The following is an 18,964-nucleotide window of genomic DNA, read 5'->3' on the forward strand; positions in this document are numbered from 1 at the left end:
CAGATGAGGGTTTTTTTCATGAACGTTACAGTTCAAGATTATAAATTGGCCTGCATTTTTAAAAATCTCAATCAGAAGCCAATATACAGATTGGAAATCACCTATGTGAGTACAGGTACCAGACATTTGTGAAAATTTTAGAGATCAGGATGACTTTTTTTTTTAAAAAGGGAGAAATTAGAATGTGAGAGTAAATTAGTAAGAAATATAAAAACAGATAGTAAGAGCATCCACAAGTGTATGAAAAGGAAGAGAGTAGCTGAAATAAGTGTTGGTCCATTAGAGGATGAAAGTGGGGAATTAATAATGGGAAGCTAGGAAATGGCAGAGACTTTGAACAAGTATTTTGTATCTGTCTTCGCGGTAGAAGATACTAAAAGCATCCCAATAAAAGTAGAAAAATCAGAGAGCAAAAGGGAGGGAGGAACTTAAAACTATCACTTGAGAAAAAATACCAGGCAAGCTAATGGGACAGGCTTGCCAGTCCCCTGGACCTGATAGCCTGCATCCTATGGTCTTAAAATAAGTGGATGCGGAGATGGTGGATGCAATGGTTGTGATTTTCCAAAACTCTCTAGATTCTGGAAAGGTCCCAGTAGATTGGAAAACCTCAAATGTAATGCCTCTATCCAAGAAAAAAGGGAGACAGCAAGCAGGAAACTATAGGCCAGTTAACCTAACAGCTGTCTATTGGGAAATGCTGGAATCCAGTATTAAGAAGTAGGAGCAGGACATTTAGAAAATAATAGTACAATTAGGCAGAGTCAACATGGCTTTATGAAAGGTAAATTGTGCTTGACAAATTTACTAGAGTTCTTTTTGAGGATGTAACAAGCAGAGTGGATAAAGAGGAACCGTTAGATGTTGTGTATTTGGATTTCCAAAAGGCATTTGATAAGGTGCTACATAAAAGATTACAACACAAGGTAACTCATGCTGTAACTCATCCATTTGCATGGATAGAGGATTGGAAAACAGAGTGAGGATAAATGCGTCACTTTCAGGTTGCAAACTGTAACTAGTGGGGTGCCATTAGTGTATGGTAGCCAAATTAGTTGCTGATACAAAGATAGGTGGGAAAACAAGTTATGAGGAGGATGCAAGGAGTCTGCAAAGGGATGTAGATAGGTCAAGTGTGTGGACAAAAATTTGGCAGTTGGAGTATAATGTGGGAAAATGTGAGGTTATCTACTGGGGTAGGAAAAGCAGAGTACTATTTAAATGGAGAGAGACTACAGGATGCTGTGGTACAGAGGGATCTAGGTGTCCTCGTACATGAATCACAAAAAGCTATCATGCAAATACAGCAAGTAATTAAGGCAGCAAATGGAATATTGACATTTATTGCAAGGGGGATGGAGTATGAAAGTAGGGAAGTCTACAGCTGTACAGGACATTTGTGAGACCACACCTAGAGTACTGCATCTAATTTTGGTTTCTTTATTTAAAGAGGCATATGCTTGCATTGGAGGCAGTTCAGGGAAGGTTCACCAAGCTGATTCCTGGGATGAAGGGGTTGCCTTACAAGGAAAGGTTGAGCAGGTTAGGCCTATACTCATTGGAGTTTAGACGAATGAGCGGTGATCTTATTGAAATGTACAAGATTCCAAAGGGGGCTTGACGGGGCAGATGCCGAGAGGAGGATGTTTCATCTTCAGGGGGAATCGGGAACTATGGGGCATAGTTTCAGAATAAGGGGTCGCTCATTTAAGATTGAGATGAGGAGGAATTTCTTCTCAAGGGTCATGAATCTTTGGAATTCTGTACTCCAGAGAACTTTGGAGACTAAGTCATTCAAGGCTGAGATAGACAGAATTTTTGAACTACAGGGGATTGACGGTTAGGGGAACAAGCAGGAAAGTGGAGTTGAGGCCAAAATCAGATCAGTCATGATCTTATTAAATGGCGGAGCAGGCTCAAGGGGTCGAATGGCCTACCCCATCCTATTTCGTATGTTCATATTACAGAAATTTAACTTAATAGTGCAGATTTAATTAGAAATTGAGATGTGAAAAGTAACGTTTCATTAAATCATTAAACTTTTTTTTAAATGGGGGAGTGAGTCTCCTTGAAACCCCGAGCAAGACAGACAGGCACGCTGCTCATAGCCTTGTGAAAATCTTAGTGTAACTGACCACTTAGTGCATGAGCAGGTTGAGTGCAATTCCTTTCAGGCTTTCCCTTTTCCTTGCTGCCTTTTATGTGCCCAACTGAGATTGCAGTTATATCATGTAGGCAGAATCCTAAGTCCTTCCACTGCCTAGTGTACCCCATCACTACTCTACGGTTATATAGTGCTGGGCCAGTCTATTTCTACACAAATAATTTGTTCTTGATTATTTGTGTGCATATCCTGTTGCTTTGATTAACAATGCAATTTTATCTTAAAACTCTTAAGCTGCCACTATTGCATTTGGTAAATCTCTTAACACATACAAGGGAACCAACAACAGTCATGTTACATAAAAAACATAGAAAATAGGAGCAGGAGTAGGCCATTCGGCCCTTCGAGCCTGCTCCGCCATTCATTATGATCATGGCTGATCATCCAACTCAGTTACCTGTTCCCGCTTTCCCCCCATACGCTTTGATTCCTTTCGCCCCAAGAGCCATATCTAACTCCTTCTTGAAAACATATAATGTTTTGGCCTCAACTGCTTTCTGTGATAGCGAATTCCACAGGCTCACCACTCTCTGGGTGAAGAAATTTCTCCTCATCTCAGTCCTGAAAGGTTTACCCCGTATCCTTTGGCTATGACTCCTGGTTCTAGACTCCCCAACCATTGGGAACATCCTTCATCTTCCAGCTGACTTTATGTGCCATTTTTATTCATGTACTGTGGTTTACTTTTCAGTGAAGTAGTTCAAATCAAAACCTCTGAGCTGCATGATTGCTCATTTAAATTTTATGGACTTGGTTTTATTAGGTGCGGTTTGATAGTGTGGGAGGGCTTAGCCAGCATATTCAAGCTCTCAAAGAAATGGTCGTTTTTCCTCTGCTGTACCCTGAAGTATTTGAGCGATTCAAGATTCAACCACCCAGGTATGTATTTCTAAAGGAGCTAGGAATTGATAAATCTGACAGGTTGGTCTTTCCATATACCAGTTATGTACTGAAGTTTGCAATAAACACACTTGTGTTGCAAAAGTAACTTGCTAAATAGGCCTTATCACATTTACATCAAGCATTGTAGTAACCATCTCTTGTCACTTGGAGACCTTTCCAGAATGGATCTGCTGAGAATTGTGTGGATATCCTGATTGGTTGTCTGATATGTTATCTTATTAACTAACCTTTCTTTTAATTGCATTCCTATTGGACTTGTTTAGAGATCTGTGTTGAATAGCCTTTTGCAGTGTGTATTCCTTTGTTTCACTGTCCATTTTTGTCAGTTTACATTTTTGTGAAGCACCTTGTGAAACTTTCCTTCCAGTAATGAGGCAATATCAACCCAAGTTGTTCTGCTGGAAATCAACTGTATATTGTTAACAAGTTTGAATGCTGTTTTTTCACTGTAACCAAAGATATTTTATCAGTTTTTGTGAGACATCGCTTCTTCTTGCACATATGCTGTTTTGGAAATTTTGTTGGAAACTGTATCATCTCTGTCAGCTTCCACACAGACTTCTGACATAGAGGCCCCATGAGAGCCTTGCACTGCTCATCATTTTGCTGTACACATCTACTGTGCAGTCTGTGGTCTCCACTCTGTTCCATTTATTCCTTCTCTGAGGGAATTAATTAACCACTTGCACTGCTTTCTGAGACTTCTAATGTCACTGTTTGAGTGTTCATTGTGTTTTTGGACAGTTACCTGTGGCTATTTATCGATCATGGCTAAAGTATGTTTTGTTTCCATCTTATATGTTGCCTAATATTTCTGTTTTCTGTTAACTTTACTGCCTTGCATTTCACAAAATCAAATACTTTGAAACGAAAGAGGTGATTTAAAATATGCCCATTTGGTAGAAACAGGATGGGTAGACAGTTAAAATTGCCCGGCACATTTGCCCTATGACATCCTGCTCCCTTCCTGCGATCTTCCATTAGCTGATAGAACATATGCAGGAACTGGTGGGGTGCTTCCTTTAATATGCAGGTCAGACTCTAATTCTTGGGGCCTCACTACTATTTTAACTAGTGGGCAGAGTGGGAAAGTAGTTTTAACATTCCTGACAGGTTAACCTAGTGGGAAGAAGAATTGAGGCCATGCAAGGAAGTTTTCCAACATAACTTTTCATGTGGAACCTGGAGGAAGTCCTCAGTGATGGTCTTCTGCCACCCGTCTTTATGTCTCATCTTGCCAGCCAGGTGCAGTTTCCAGATTCTACCAAAAACAGTATTTTTAGAGACATTACAGAACAGAAGGAGACCATTTGTCCTATCAAATCCATGCTGACACTCTGTGGAGCAATCCAGTCAGTCCCATTCCCCTGCTCTATCCCTGTAGCCTGCAAGTTTATTTCCCTCAAGTGCCCATCAAATTTCCTTTTGAAATCATTCATCGTCTCCTCTTCCACCATTCTCGTAGGCAGTGGTTTCCAGGTCATTACTACTCGCTGTGTGAAAAAAAAATGAAGTTCTTCCTCAAACACCCCACTACATCTCTTGCCAAAAATCTTAAATTTGTGTCCCCTAGTCCTTGAACCATCAGCTAATGGGAACAGCTTTTCTTCATCTATCCTATCAGAACCTGACATAATCTTGTACACCTCTATCAAATATCCCCTTAATCTCCTTTGCTCCAAGGAGAACAACCCAGCTTCTCCAACCTAACCTTGTAGCTAAAATCCCTCATCCCTGGAACCATTCTGGTAAATGTCCTCTGTACCTTCTCAAGGACCTTCACATCCTTCCTAAAGTGTGGTGACCAGAGCTGTATGCAATACTCTAGTTGGGGCCCAACTAAAGGTTCATATTGGTTCAGCATAACTTCCCTGCATTTTGTTTTTTGCTCAATATCTCTATGAAGCCCAAGATCCCATATGCTTTGCTTACTATTCTGTCAATATGTCCTGCCACCTTCAAAGATCTATGCACATGAACCACCAGGTCCCTTTGTACCGCCACACTCTTTAGATTTGTGCCATTAAGTTTAAATTGCCTCTTCCTATCCTTTCTGCCAAAATGCATCACCTCTCGCTTCACTGTGTTAAATTCCATCTGTCGCCTGTCTGTCCATTCTGTTAGCCTATCTATGTCTTGTTGCAGTTGATTGGTATCATCTTCACTGTTTGCCACAATTCCATGTTTGGTATCATAAGCAAATTTCAAAATTTTACTCTGTATTCCAATATCCAAATCATTTACATATATCAAAAAAGCAGTGGTCCTCACATTGATCCTTGGGGAACACCACTGTCTACCATCCTCCAGTCTAAGAAACAACCATTTACCAGGCCTTGCTGTTTTTAGTCTTTAAGCCAATTTTTTGTCCAAACTGATGCTGACCCTCCAATTCCATGAGCCTCAACTTTGTTAACCAGCCTTTTATGTGGTACTTTGTCAAACACTTTCTTAAAATCTATTTGGACAACATCCACTGCATTTTCCCTTCATGAACCTTCTCTTACTTCATCAAAAAATTCAATTAGATTAGTCAAGCAAGATCTGTCTTTTACAAATGCATGCTGACTCTCCTTAACTCACTCTCATCTCTCCACACTTGTTGATTTTTCTCCCCCCCCCCCCCCCGATTATTATTTCTAAAACCTTACCCATAACTGATGTTGAACTGACTGGCCTGTAGTTACTCAGAATGTCCTTGTTCCTTTTCTTGATCAAGGTTGTCACATTTGCCACTTCCCAACGTTCCAGCAACTCTCCTGTATCAATGGAAGATTATGACAAGCCCTTCTGCTATCTCCACCCCTGCTTCCCTTAGCAACCTTGGATGCAAGCCATTCAAACTAGGCGACTTATCTACTCTAAGCCTTTCCAGTACATCCTGCCTATAAATTTTCACCCCATCCTTTTCCCTCTACCATCTCCGCTTCTACCAATATTTACTGATTTATACCATTTGTGAGTGAGATTGGATTTGTATTTAACATTAATACAAAAGCAAATGGAACAGATTCTGGAAATCTGAAATAAAAACAGAAAATGCTGGAAATACTTGGCAGGTCAGGCAGAATCTGTAGAGAGAGAAAAACAAAGATTATCAGCCTGAAATGTTAATTTTACAAACGTTTTCCCAGCATTTTCTGTTTTTAATTCATATTTAACATATTCTATATGTTGAACTGTGGTCGTTTTCAGTTGACAGTGTACATGTCAGAACATTAATCATTAAGATGTAGGAATAATCCAAGTATCATTGTCAGTATCCCCCTGTTGATTGTTCTCTACTATTCTTCCTAGTAATATCATAAAGGAGACATGGCTGCCTTTGCCAACCATGACAACAATAACTTGCATTTATATTATGCCTTTAATGTACAGAAGAAATCCCTGAGAGGCATGATCAAAAAAAGTAAAAGTTTTGTTCAACAGTCTCGATCAAAACCAAATTGAAGTAATTTTAAGCCATTTATTACCTAAGCAATGCTTTATTTACATGGATATCTGTTCATTCAACAAAAGTAATGTTTTTATAGACCAATTTTTAATTTTAAAAGTTGCTCAATCATTTATGTTTAAAACTAAACATGGGGGCTATTTCTTTTAGAAGGTTAAACTGCAGCAAGCCATAATGTCTGACCATTTACATAAAACACTCTCCCTGAATACTTATTAGCCCATCCACATGTAGAAAAACTCTGATTATTAACTAACTCTTGGCCTTGCCTCAATGGTTGCACTCTTGCCTCCGAGACAGAGGGACCTGGATTCAAGCTTCTATTCAGAGACCTGAACGCCTAATCTAGGCTGACACTTCAGTGCAGTACTGAGAATGTTCTGCGCCGTCTTTCGGATGAAACATTAAACAGGCCCAGTCTGACTTTTCAGAGGGGTGTAATAGACCCCATGGAGGGAGGGAAGGGAAATGAATAGCCGAGCCCAGAAGTTCTTTGGAGTCATGAATTTCAAAATCAGAAGCAAATATTTACAATATATTTGAAATATTGATGTACATTTATAAATTCTTTTCTTTGTTGTTGGATGATATAGGGGTTGTTTATTCTATGGACCGCCTGGAACTGGCAAAACATTGGTGGCTAGAGCCCTGGCTAACGAATGCAGTCTAGGAGACAAGAAAGTTTCATTCTTCATGCGGAAAGGTGCAGATTGTCTAAGCAAATGGGTAGGGGAGTCTGAACGACAACTTCGGCTCCTGTTTGATCAGGTAAAGAAAGCAAGTGGCAGCATGTTTCCCGTTTTCTTCGAATGCACAATTATAATTTCTAAATTTAATTTGTAGACATAATTCATTGTTACTTTAATTTTTTTCAGGCCTACTTAATGCGACCCTCCATTATTTTTTTTGATGAAATTGATGGTCTGGCACCAGTTCGTTCAAGCAGACAAGATCAAATTCATAGGTATGGTTTTATGAATTCTACAGCAACTATTTAAAATCTAATTGAGCCTTTAAACATTTAGAATTATATTAGATTAGAAAGCAGAGCTGTAATTGAGAATTGCAGTGCTTGCTATGTGTAGGATCATTTTGAATACTGTTATTTTTTTCAATGCTTTTACAATGTTGCTACATCCAGAGCAATTCTTTCTCTCGTGTTGATGGAAATGTCAAGAAAACTAATTGTTGAGCATATATGTTTAATCTGTTTTCCCGATGTCTGCTATTCAATAATTTTTACAATATATAACAGAATTTTCTTAACTACTTACTACTCTGTCACCATGAAATTACCTAATTTGACTTTATCTAATACTTCAGTGCTCACTTAACATATTGGTCTGTACCAGAAAATTGACAATTCAGATTGAATCTTAAACTTAGCATCAAGTTTGTTGGGGAATTTCTAGCTATCTGGTCCAGTGAGGGGTGGGAGGGTGGGAGCAAGCATTACCAATCAACCACTTGATAAAGTTAAATATCACCGTTTTCTGCTTGAATAAATTGTTCAACACAGTGTGCCTAGCTCGAGTCAACTAAAGCAAAAGATTTGTCCTCACAAGAACACAGGAAATAGGAGCAGGAGTAGACCATATGGCCCATTGAGCCTGCTCCTCCATTCAATACGATCATGGCTGATTTTAGGCTTTCAACTCCACTTACCCGCCCACTCACCATGTCCCTTGATTCTAAGGGGTGTGACTGCCTTCTGGAACAAAGTGTCCAGGTAATGTTTCCCCCTCCCTGATGCATTGCTTTGTTTAAGAGGCTTGGATACATTACTAATAAGTAACAAAAAATTGAGCAGAATACTTTGTATAGGGAGTACATTTGTGAATTTGTTTCCAGCACCTTTTCGTCATGAATTATTTAGCATTGCCAAGCTGAGAAACATCTATTTGCCCTGCTGGTTTTCTGTCCTGTAGCTGTTCCGTTCATGCAGTCATTGCACTTTTGCTACAATGGATCTTAATTTTTGAAACAAATCTCTTGCAGAAAATCTTTTTGAAAGTTCAACTATACCTTGCTCACTGAATTCTTTGTGTTTATATACTTAATTTAACAAATTTAACAAGTTAAGCTTTAGTTGCTCTTTACAAATTGACAGTATCACAAAGTATTTATAATTCCATTTGGTTATATGAGTACTGATAAAATGAAAGCTACTTCATTAAGAATTGGTATGATAGACACTTTTCAAGCAAAATACTTGAGTCAAGACAGAGTTCTTGTCAACCCATTCCAGATTTCACTTATATCAGTCTGGAAATGCCAAGTTTAAAACTGTTCAACAGTGTTTTCACTAAACTTCATAAGTGTGTTCTTCCTGGTCAGACATTAAAAATAAATTTAGTTAGAATTGACATCTTTATAGGAAGAGATGGTGCCTTAGTAAACTCTTCCTATACTGTAATGAGACTTTATGGTTGATTTGTTACAAACTCTACGGTTTCTGTCAATATTTTACTTAACAGCTCTTTGTTGCTAAGGTAACTGGCTTACTAAGCTTGATGAGGAACTATTTCTGATCAGGTTGTTTTTCCTATTCGGCAAGCTGACCACTTTATCCTGATATTTGTGGATCCATAGGGCTGGATTTTCATGGCGGGTGGGAAACTGAAGTCTGGACTGTTTCTGGGTGCCGAACCTGCCTGCAGTGGTGGTGGTGGCAACAGAATTGAGTTATGATTTTCACAGTGACGACCCCTTAATTGATGTGGAGATGGGTTTGGTGGTCGACTAGCGGCCGCAGCGTGTGGGGGAACAGAGGTGGCCCAACTGAAATATGCGCCTGATTTAAACTCCACTGCTGAAGGACGACAGAGAAGATTCTCATTGAGCTTTGGGCTGCATTGTTGTTTTCATGATGTCTCAGGGGAACCAGAGGCCTGGCACCCAGGACAATAAGCTCCTCGTTTCTTTGGACAGCGATGGTCATGTTGGAGGCTGTGAGGGAGAGAAGGGAGATTCTCTTCCTGGGAGGCTGACAGGAGGAGGCCACCTGTTCAGACCGAACAGACCTGGGTCGAAATCGCAGCCACAGTCAGCGGCAGAGGTGTTGTAAAATGATCCTGGTTCCAGTGTAGGAAAAGGTTCAGTGGCGTCATATGCTCTCACAAGGTGAATGCAACCCCAAATAGCAGGACAGGCCTCTGGGAAATGGACTCGATTCTCTGCCCATGACTCTGCACCGCCTCAGGGAGCTCAGACGTGGGCACACATCTGCTGCTGATCTAAGTAGAGCCTTCTTCCCTGGGACTCCTGAGGCCCTCCATATATCAATCCATGTGTCAAGCTGAAAAGGGCTGTGTCTATCCTCGAGGGGAACTGACCACAGTTGCCTCTGTCTCTGGCATCTCCTCCTCAGGGAGCATGCTGCTCCTGAACATGGGAGGGGGTTTGGGCACAGGACACTTCCTGACACCTCTGAATGGCTGAGTCATAGTGCTGCAGAGAACTTGCCAGCACTGAATTATGCAGATTCTAATGAACAGAAACATAATGCTCGCAAACAGGCGGAAGGGTACCATAATTTAGCATCATCACAGGATTGAGCGATGGAAATATCCAGGATTGCGAACCTGGAGGAAATTAGCCTTGGTGGAATGGGCACTCCCGGTGGAGATGGTGATTACTGAGGGCAAAACACTCATTGTGTTCCACCTCAACCTACAGCATGCTGAACACTGAGTTGCATTGGGAGGCCTCAGCACTGCAGAGGCTTAAGATCTCCAAGGCTAGCTGTCATGATTTCCTCTTGTGTCTCCCATGGGTGCAGACATCTGCCCCATGAGACCTTCTCCGTCCCCCTCCGTGGCCCTAGATGACCACCAAGGAACCGAAGAAGCACCATCACACCTTACAAGTGCACCATCCATCAGCTGAGCAACTGTCAGCTGAGTGGGTGCTTGCACATTTAGATAGGGTGGCACTGGGTAAGGAGCACAGCACAAGTGTGCAGGAGGAGGTGCCAGAGACAGAGGTAATGTGGTCAGTTCCCCTCGGGAGGATCGAGGATAGACACAGCCCTGCTCAGCTTGACACATGGATTGATGGATGGAGGGCCTCAGGAAGAAAGCTCTACTTTGATCAGCAGTAGGAGATGTGTGACCTCATGTCTGAGTTCCCTGAGGCGGTGCAGAATCCTGCGCAGAGGATTGAGTCCATCCAACTTGTGCGCCACAATGGTCAGGGTATGAGCACATGAACTACTCCATTGAGAGTGGCCAACCTCATGGAGAGCCATATGCAGTAGTACTTGGAGTCCGTGCAGGAACTGTGCACTGACGCCCATGATGCACTGTCTAGCCTGGACCGATGAGTGGCACTGGTGATGCTGATACGTTTGGAGGCGTTGCCTATTGCATCCCAGCTGGCACCCCCTCCAGCCTCCGGAGTGCCCGCCAAGCGCTGAGGATGTTAACGAGAAGGATGAGGGTGCTGCTGCTCATTGGGCGCCATCATCATAGAACATAGAACAGTGCAGCACAGTACAGGCCCTTCGGCCCACGATGTTGTGCCGAACCTTTAACCTACTCTAATATCAAACTAACTACCTACCCTTCATTCTACTATCATCCATGTACCTATCCAAGAGTCGCTTAAATGCCCCTAATGTATCTGCTTCTACTACCATCGCTGACAGCGCATTCCACGCACCCACCACTCTCTGTGTAAAGAACCTACCTCTGACATCTCCCCGAAACCTTCCTCCAATCACCTTAAAATTATGCACCCTGGTGATAGCCTCCTTGGCTCCTCTGACAGTGGGAACCTCTGCAGCAGGACCAAGTGATGGAGGCTGCCCCTACAATGGTGTAGGTGCAGCAGCCTCTGGAGATGCCCCCACGGAAACCTCCATGATCAGGATGGCTGCCATATTCATCTGGGCCGCAGGCGAAGATTAGCGAGCAGCCTGTTTCCACCTCCGAGGTCACGGAGCACCATGTAGAAACGGCCGAACGCGGAGGTCACACCATTGTGCTGAGCACTGAATGGGTCACGAGGGTGTCTTCTTGCTATGTCTGTGCATGAACACTGTTGATAACACTTTAAACCACACATCTGAGACTCTTTTTATTGATGGCGGGGCAAGAAGAGGTTCATGGTGGTGAATGAGATTAAGGCTTCCTCAATGTTGATGGCAAAGCCTCTGGTTCGATGTGCTTCCCTCATTGGTGGTAAGAGTTTACATGTTCCAGACTGCATCTTCAATGGATGTGTTAGCACAGGTACCTCAGAGTGACTTGCATTCTATGCCCTTTATCCTGGGCTGAGGGGCTCAGCTGAAATCTTCCTGAATAAGATGATCCCTGACATTCATGGCATCCTAATGAAACCTTTGCGCCCCGCGCAGTGCATGGCCACCTCCCTGTTCAGCCGGAGAACCTCTTTGTTCTCCATCTCCTCTTCCTCCTTCTCCTCCTCCCACCTTCTGCTCTTCCTCCAATGAGCTGTCTCCTTCCAGGGCCTCAGCATACTCAAGGTCCACACGTCTCTGGAGGTCCATATTTTGAAGTGCCCAGCAGACCACCACAATGAGCAAGATCCTTGTAGGAATGTATTGAAGGGCACCACCCGAATGGTCCAGGCATTGGAAGCATGGTTTCAGGGCTCAGTGGTTGCCCTTACAGGAACGGTGGTGGTGTGGTAATGTTATTGGACTAGTAATCCAGAGGCCCAGGCTGGCTCTGGGGACAGGAGTTCAAATACCACCACCAAATTCAATTAATTAATAAATCTGGAATAAAAAGCTAGCCTTAGTAATGGTGACCATGAAACTATCGATGGTTATAAAAAAAAATCTGGTTCACTAATGTCCTTTAGGGAAGGAAATTTGCCGTTCTTACCTGGTCTGGCCTACATATGACTCCAGACTGTCATGATTGTGGGTGACTCTTCACTGCCCTCTGAAATAGCTTTGCAAGCCCCTCGCTTGTACCAAACTGCTACAGAAAAATTGAAAAGGAATAAAACTGGACAGACCACCCAGCAAAGCTGGGAGAGCTTTCCCACAGCTGGTTAAGCAACAGCCTGACAAAGGTATGATTTGGTGAGTATGACTTGTAGCCAATGTCCCAGACTCCTCCAGCACCATTCCTGGATATGTCCTGTCCCACCGACAGGAGAGACCCACCAGAGGTGGCAGAACAGTGGTACACAGTCAGGACGGAGTTGCCATGGGAGTTCTCAACATTGACTCCGGACTCCATGAAGTCTCATGGCATCAGATCAAACATGGGCAAGGAAACTTACTGCTATTTACCACCTACCGCCCTCCCTCAGCTGATGAATGTTGGACACTACATGGAAGAAGCATTGAGGGTATCAAGGGCACAGAATGAGTGGGGGACGTCAATGTGCATCACCAAGAATGGCTTGGCAGCACCACCACTGACAGAGCTGGCTGAGTGGTGAAGGGCATATCTGCCAGACTGGGCCTGCGGCAGTTCGTGACGGAACCAACAAGAGGGAAAAACCTGCCTGACCGTATCCTCACCATTCTACCTGTCGCAGATGCATCTGTCCATGGCAGTATTGGTAGGAGTGACCACCGCACAATCCTTGTGGAGGCGAAGGCCCGTCTTCACACCGAGGATACTATCCATCGTGTTGTGTGGATCAACCATCATACTAAGTGGGGTGGATTCAGAACAGATCTGGCAGCTCAAAACTGGGCATCTAGGAGTGCTTTTTTAAAATTCATTCATGGGATGTGGGCATCGCTGGCTAGGACAGCATTTATTGCCCATCCCTAATTGCCCTTGAGAAGGTGGTGGTGAGCTGCCTTCTTGAACCGCTGCAGTCCATGTGGGGTACATATACCCACAGTGCTGTTGGGAAGGGAGTTCCAGGATTTTGACCCAGCGACAATGAAAGAACGGCAATATAGTTCCAATTCAGGATGGTGTGTGACTTGGAGGTGAGCTTGCAGGTGGTGGTGTTGCCATGCATTTGCTGCCCTTGCCCTTCTAGATGGTAGAAGTTGTGGGTTTGGAAGGTGCTATCTAAGGAGCCTTGGTACATTGCTGCAGTGCATCTTGTAGATGGTATATACTGCTGCCACTGTGCGTCAGTGGTGGAGGGAGTGAATGTTTGTGTATGCGGTGCTGCTCAAGCGGGCTGCTTTGTCCTGGATGGTATCAAGCTTCTTGAGTGTTGTTGGAGCTGCACCCATCCAGGCAAGTGGAGAGTATTCCATCACACTCCTGACTTGTGCCTTGTAGATGGTGGACAGGCTTTGGCGAGTCAGGAGGTGAGTTACTCGCTGTAGGATTCCTAGCCTCTGACCTGCTCTTGTAGCCATGATATTTATATGGCTACTCCAGTTCAGTTTCTCGTCAATGGTAACTCCCAGGATGTTGATACTGGGGGCTTCAGCGATCATAATGCTATTTTATGTCAAGGGGAGATGGTTAGATTCTGTCTTGTTTGAGAGTCATTGCTTGGCACTTGTGTGGCACGACAATCATTGCCATCTTCATCAACAGAATTGTATTTGGCCACAGTCTGTAACCTCAGGGCCTGGCATAATCCTCACTCTACCATTACCATCAAGTCAGGGGATCAACCCTGGTTCAGTGAGTGCAGGAGAGCATTCCAGGAGCAGCACCAGGCATACCTGAAAATGAGGTGTCAACCTGATGAAGCTACAGCACAGGACTACATGCATGTTAAACAACGCAAGCAGCATGTGGTAGACAGAGCTAAGTGATCCCGCAACCAACAGATCAGATCAGTTCTGCCACATCCAGTTGTGAATAGTGGTAGACGATTAAACAACTAACCAGAGGAGGCGGCTTCATGAACATCCCCATCCTCAATGAGGGGGCGCCCAGCACGTCAGTGCGAAAGACGAGGCTGAAGCATTTGCAACAATTGTCAGCCAGAAGTGCCAACATGATAATTCTTTTCAGCCTCCTACTGAGGTTCCCAGGATCACAGATGCCAGTTTTCAGCCAATTCAATTCATTCCACATTATATCAAGAAACGGCTGAAGACTCTGGATACAGCAAAGGCTATGGGCCCTGAAAATATCCCAAATGTAATACTGAAGATTTGTGCTCTAGAACTAGCTGCGCCCCTAGCCGAGCTGTTCCAGTACTGCTACAACACTGGCATCTATCTGCCAATGTGGAAAATTGCCCTGGTATGTCCTGTCCATAAAAAAAAAATGGAACAAATCCAATTTGATCAATTACCGCCCCATCAGTCTACTCTCAGTCATCAGCAAAGTGATGGAAGGTGTCATCAACTGAGCTATCAGGCGGGACTACACAGCAATAACGATGCTCCGTTTGGATTCTGCCAGAGCCAGTCGACTCCTGACCTCATTACAGCCTTGGTCCAAGCATGGTCAAAAAAAAGCTGAATTACAGAGATGAGGTGAGAGTGACTGCCCTTGACATCAAGGCAGCATTTAACTGAGTGTGGCATCAAGGAACCCTAGCCAAATTGAAGTCAAAGGGAATTGGGGAAAACACTCCATTGTTTGGAGTCATACCTAGCACAAAGCAAGATGGGTGTGGTTGTTGGACGCCAATCCTCTCAGTCCAGGACATGGCTGCAAAGGTTCCTCAGGCCCAACCATCTTCAGCTGCTTTGTCAGTGACCTTCCCTCCATCATATAGTTAGAAGTACGGATGTTTGCACAGTGTTTAGTACAATTCGCGACGACTCAGATGCTAAAGTAGTCTATGTCCATATGCAGGAAGACTTGGACAGCATTCAGGCTTGGGCTGATGAGCGGCAAGTAAAACTCGTATCATATAAGTGCCAGGAATGACCAGCTCAAGTCTAGTTTTTGTTTACATTTAGCAATTAACTAAAATTATGGTTTAAATTAAGAGGCAAGTTGTTTCTTCAGTTTTAAATAGGGATATACATGCTTTCTTAGAGTAGCTGTAACTAGTTAATACTGGTTTCTGAGCTCTAGCAAAGCTGACACTGTTTTTCAGAGAGCATAAATTCAGGGGTCTCGAGTGCTGCTTGAGTGCACAGTGTGAAGAAGCGAGTTTAGTGAGTGGAGTGAGGGAGTTTTGTGAAGAGGGGAACTGTAAATTTAATTCAACCCGGAGAAGTGTGAGGTGATGCATTTGGGGAGGTCAGACAAGGCAAAGGAATACATGATTAATGGGAGGATACTGAGAGGTGTAGAGGAAGTGAGGGACCTTGGGGTGAATGTCCACAGATGCCTGAAGGTAGCAGGGACAGGTCGATAAGGTGGTTAAGAAGGCATATGGGATATTTTCCTTTATTAGTTGAGGTATAGAGTATAAGAGCAGGGAAGCTATGCTGGAACTGTATAAATCATTGGTTACTGTGTGCAGTTCTGGTCACCTCATTACAGAAAGGATGTAATTGTACTAGAGACGGTACAGAGGAGATTTACGAGAATGTTACTGGGACTAGAAAAATGCAGCTATGAGGAATGATTGGATAGACTGGGGTTGTTCTCCTTGGAACAGAGAAGTCTGAGGGAAGATCTGATTGAAATGTACAAAATTGTGAGGGGCCTGGATAGAGTGGATGAAAAGGGCCTATTTATCTTCGCAGAGAGGTCTGACTCGGGGGCATAGATTTAAAGTGATTGGTAGAAAGGTTAGAGGGGCGATGAGGAAATATTTTTTTAACCAGAGGGTGGTGGGGGTCTGGAACTCACTACCTGAAAGAGTAGTAGAGGCAGATACCCTCAACTCATTCAAAAGGAGTCTGGATATACACCTGAAGTGCCATAACTTGCAGGGCTAGGGACCAAATGCTGGAAGGTGGAATTAGACTGTTTTTTGGCTGGCGCAGACACGATGATTCAAATGGCCTCTTTCTGTGCTGTAAACGTTTTATGATTCTAACACACCAATAATGGCAGGACAGGTGATGTGTTGCAGCTGCAGAATGTGGAAGTTCTGGATTCCACGGCAATCCATGGCAACCACGCCTGTAGTGTCTGTGGCTTGAGGAGCTTCGGCTCAGAGTAGATGAGGTGGAGACTGAGCTGCAGATGTTGTGATGCATCAGGGAAAGGAAAATGTACCTGGATACTTTGTTCACATCCCTTAGGATAGGGCCGTCTGATTTGGTAAGTGGTCAGGGACAGGGGGGTGTGACTGCGAGTCAGGCAGGTAAGGGGATCACGAATGTGGGAGTGGAGCAGCCTCGGCCCTTGCAACTGAGCAACGTTCGAGGTTCTTGCAGCTAGTATGGACAAGAGCAAGGGCTGTAGTGTGGCTGAGCAGACTGACCATTGCTCCATGGTAGAGGAAGCTGTTCAAGTGGGGATGTTAAAAGGAATGTAGTGGTAGTAGGGGACATTATAGTCAGGGGGATAGACACTCTTCTCTGCAGCCGAGAGTGAGAGTCCAGAAGGCTGTGTTGCATGCCCGGTGTCAGGACTCGGGACATCTGCTCAGGGCTTGAGAGGAACTTGCAGTGGGAGGGAGAGGATCTAGTGATTGTGGTCCACGTAGGAATCAATGACATAGATAGGACTAGGAAAGAGATTCTGCATAGGGAGTATGAAGAGCTAGGCACTAAATTAAGAAGCAGAACCTCAAAGGTGGTAATCTCTGGGTTAATCTCTGGAGCCATGTGCAAATTGGCATAGGGTAAATAAGATTAGAGAGATGAATGCGTGGCTCCAAGACTGGTGTGGGAGAAGTGGGTTCCGGTTCGTGGGGCACTGGCACCAGTACTGGAGAAAGTTGGGCCTGTAATGTTGGGGCAGACTTCACCTGAACTGTGCTGGGACCAGTGTTCTAGCGATTCGTAGAATGAGGGAAGTAGAGATGCTTTACACTAAATAGGAGGAGGAAGGGATCATGTAGGGGAGGATTGAGTAAATTAAAGGGAAATGGCAAGACAATAGATCAAGGTAGCAATAAAGGTAATGATGATCAGAGTATGGCAGGAAGGGACAGTGATTGCAAACTTAAGAGTGTGCCAGCAGATAGGGCCAGAATTTACAAAAACAGTAAAAAAAAAAAAAAAAAAAAAAAACCTGAATTAAGGGCTGTGTATCTGAATGCCCACAGCATTCGCAATAAAACTGATGAATTGTCAGCTCAAATAGAAATTCATATGTATGACCTGTTGACATTACAGAGACGTGGCTATAAGGAGACCAAAGCTGGGACCTGAATATCCAAGGGTACGTGACATTCAGGAAGGGCAGGAAGCTTGGAAAAGGTGCTGCTAATTTAAGAGGGCTGTAGTGAGAGAACATAACGTAAGAAATAGGAGCAGGAGTAGGCCATTCGGCCCCTCAAGCCTGCCCCGCCATTCAATAAGATCATGGCTGATCTGCCCCAGACCTCAACTCCTCTTTTGTGCCAGCTCCTCATAACCCTCAACTCCCCGATATTTCAAAAATCTATCTACCTCCTCTGTGATCTAGCCTCCACAACTCTCTGGGGTAGGAAATTCCAGACATTCACTACCCTCTGAGAGAAGAAATTCCTTTGCATCTCAGTTTTAAATGAGTGTCCCCTTATTCTGTAACTATGTCCCGTAGTTTGAGACTCCCTCACTAGTGGAAATATCTTCTCAACATCTACCCTGTCATGCCCCCTCAGAATCTTGTACGTTTCAATAAGATCACCCTTCATTCTTCTAAACTCTAATGAATAAAGGCCTAACCTGTTTAGCCGTTCTTGATAAGTCAACCCCTTCATCCCAGAAATCAGCCGAGTGAATCTCTTTTCAACTGCCTCCAATGCCAGTATATCCTTTCTTAAATACGGGAACAAAAACCGTACACAGTACTCCAGGTGCTGCCTCACCAACACCCTGTACAATTGTAACAGAACTTCCCTATTCTTAAACTCCAACCCCCGAGCAATAAAGGCCAAAACTCCATTTGCCGCCTTAAATACTTGCTGCACCTGCATGCTAACCTTTTGTGTTTTATGCGCAAGAACACCCAGAGCCCTCTGTGCTGCACTTTTTTGTAGTCTCTCTTCATTAAATAATAGTCTGCCTTTTGATTCTTCCTACCAAAGTGCGTGACCTCACACTTTCCTACATAAAACTCCATCTGCCAAGTTTTTGCCCACTCACTCAACCTATCTATATCCCCTTGCAGATTCCTTATGTCCTCATCACAACGTGCCCTCCCACCTATTTTTGTATCGTCAGCAAATTTGGATATATTATACTCTGCCCCCCTCCTCCAAGTCATTAATATAGATAGTAAATAATTGAGGCCCTAGGACTGAACCTTGTGGCACTTCACTAATTATGTCTTTCCAACCTGAAAAAGACCCATTAATTCCAACTCTTTGTCTTCTGCGAGTTAACCAATCCTCAATCCATGCTAATACGTTACCCCCAATACCGTGAGTTCCTATCTTGTGCAATAATCTTTTATGTGGCACCTTATCGAATGCCTTCTGGAAATCCAAATACACTACATCTACCCGTTCCCCTATATCAACTCTGCTTG

At 43.7% G+C, this 18,964-nt stretch overlaps 1 protein-coding gene across 2 annotated transcripts in view; it reads left to right on the forward strand.

Annotated features, from left to right (window-relative positions):
* atad2b (ATPase family AAA domain containing 2B) overlaps nucleotides 1-18,964 on the forward strand; it is a 162,825-nt gene that overhangs the window by 67,167 nt on the left and 76,694 nt on the right. For both annotated transcript variants that reach the window (XM_068023129.1, XM_068023118.1), the window contains exons 11-13: nucleotides 2,928-3,043; nucleotides 7,115-7,289; nucleotides 7,397-7,485. In XM_068023129.1, coding sequence (XP_067879230.1) covers nucleotides 2,928-3,043; nucleotides 7,115-7,289; nucleotides 7,397-7,485 — 380 coding nt within the window. The remainder of the gene's footprint in view (nucleotides 1-2,927; nucleotides 3,044-7,114; nucleotides 7,290-7,396; nucleotides 7,486-18,964) is intronic.

Source organism: Heterodontus francisci, chromosome 3, assembly GCF_036365525.1.
Source record: "Heterodontus francisci isolate sHetFra1 chromosome 3, sHetFra1.hap1, whole genome shotgun sequence".
Lineage (NCBI taxonomy): Eukaryota > Metazoa > Chordata > Chondrichthyes > Heterodontiformes > Heterodontidae > Heterodontus > Heterodontus francisci.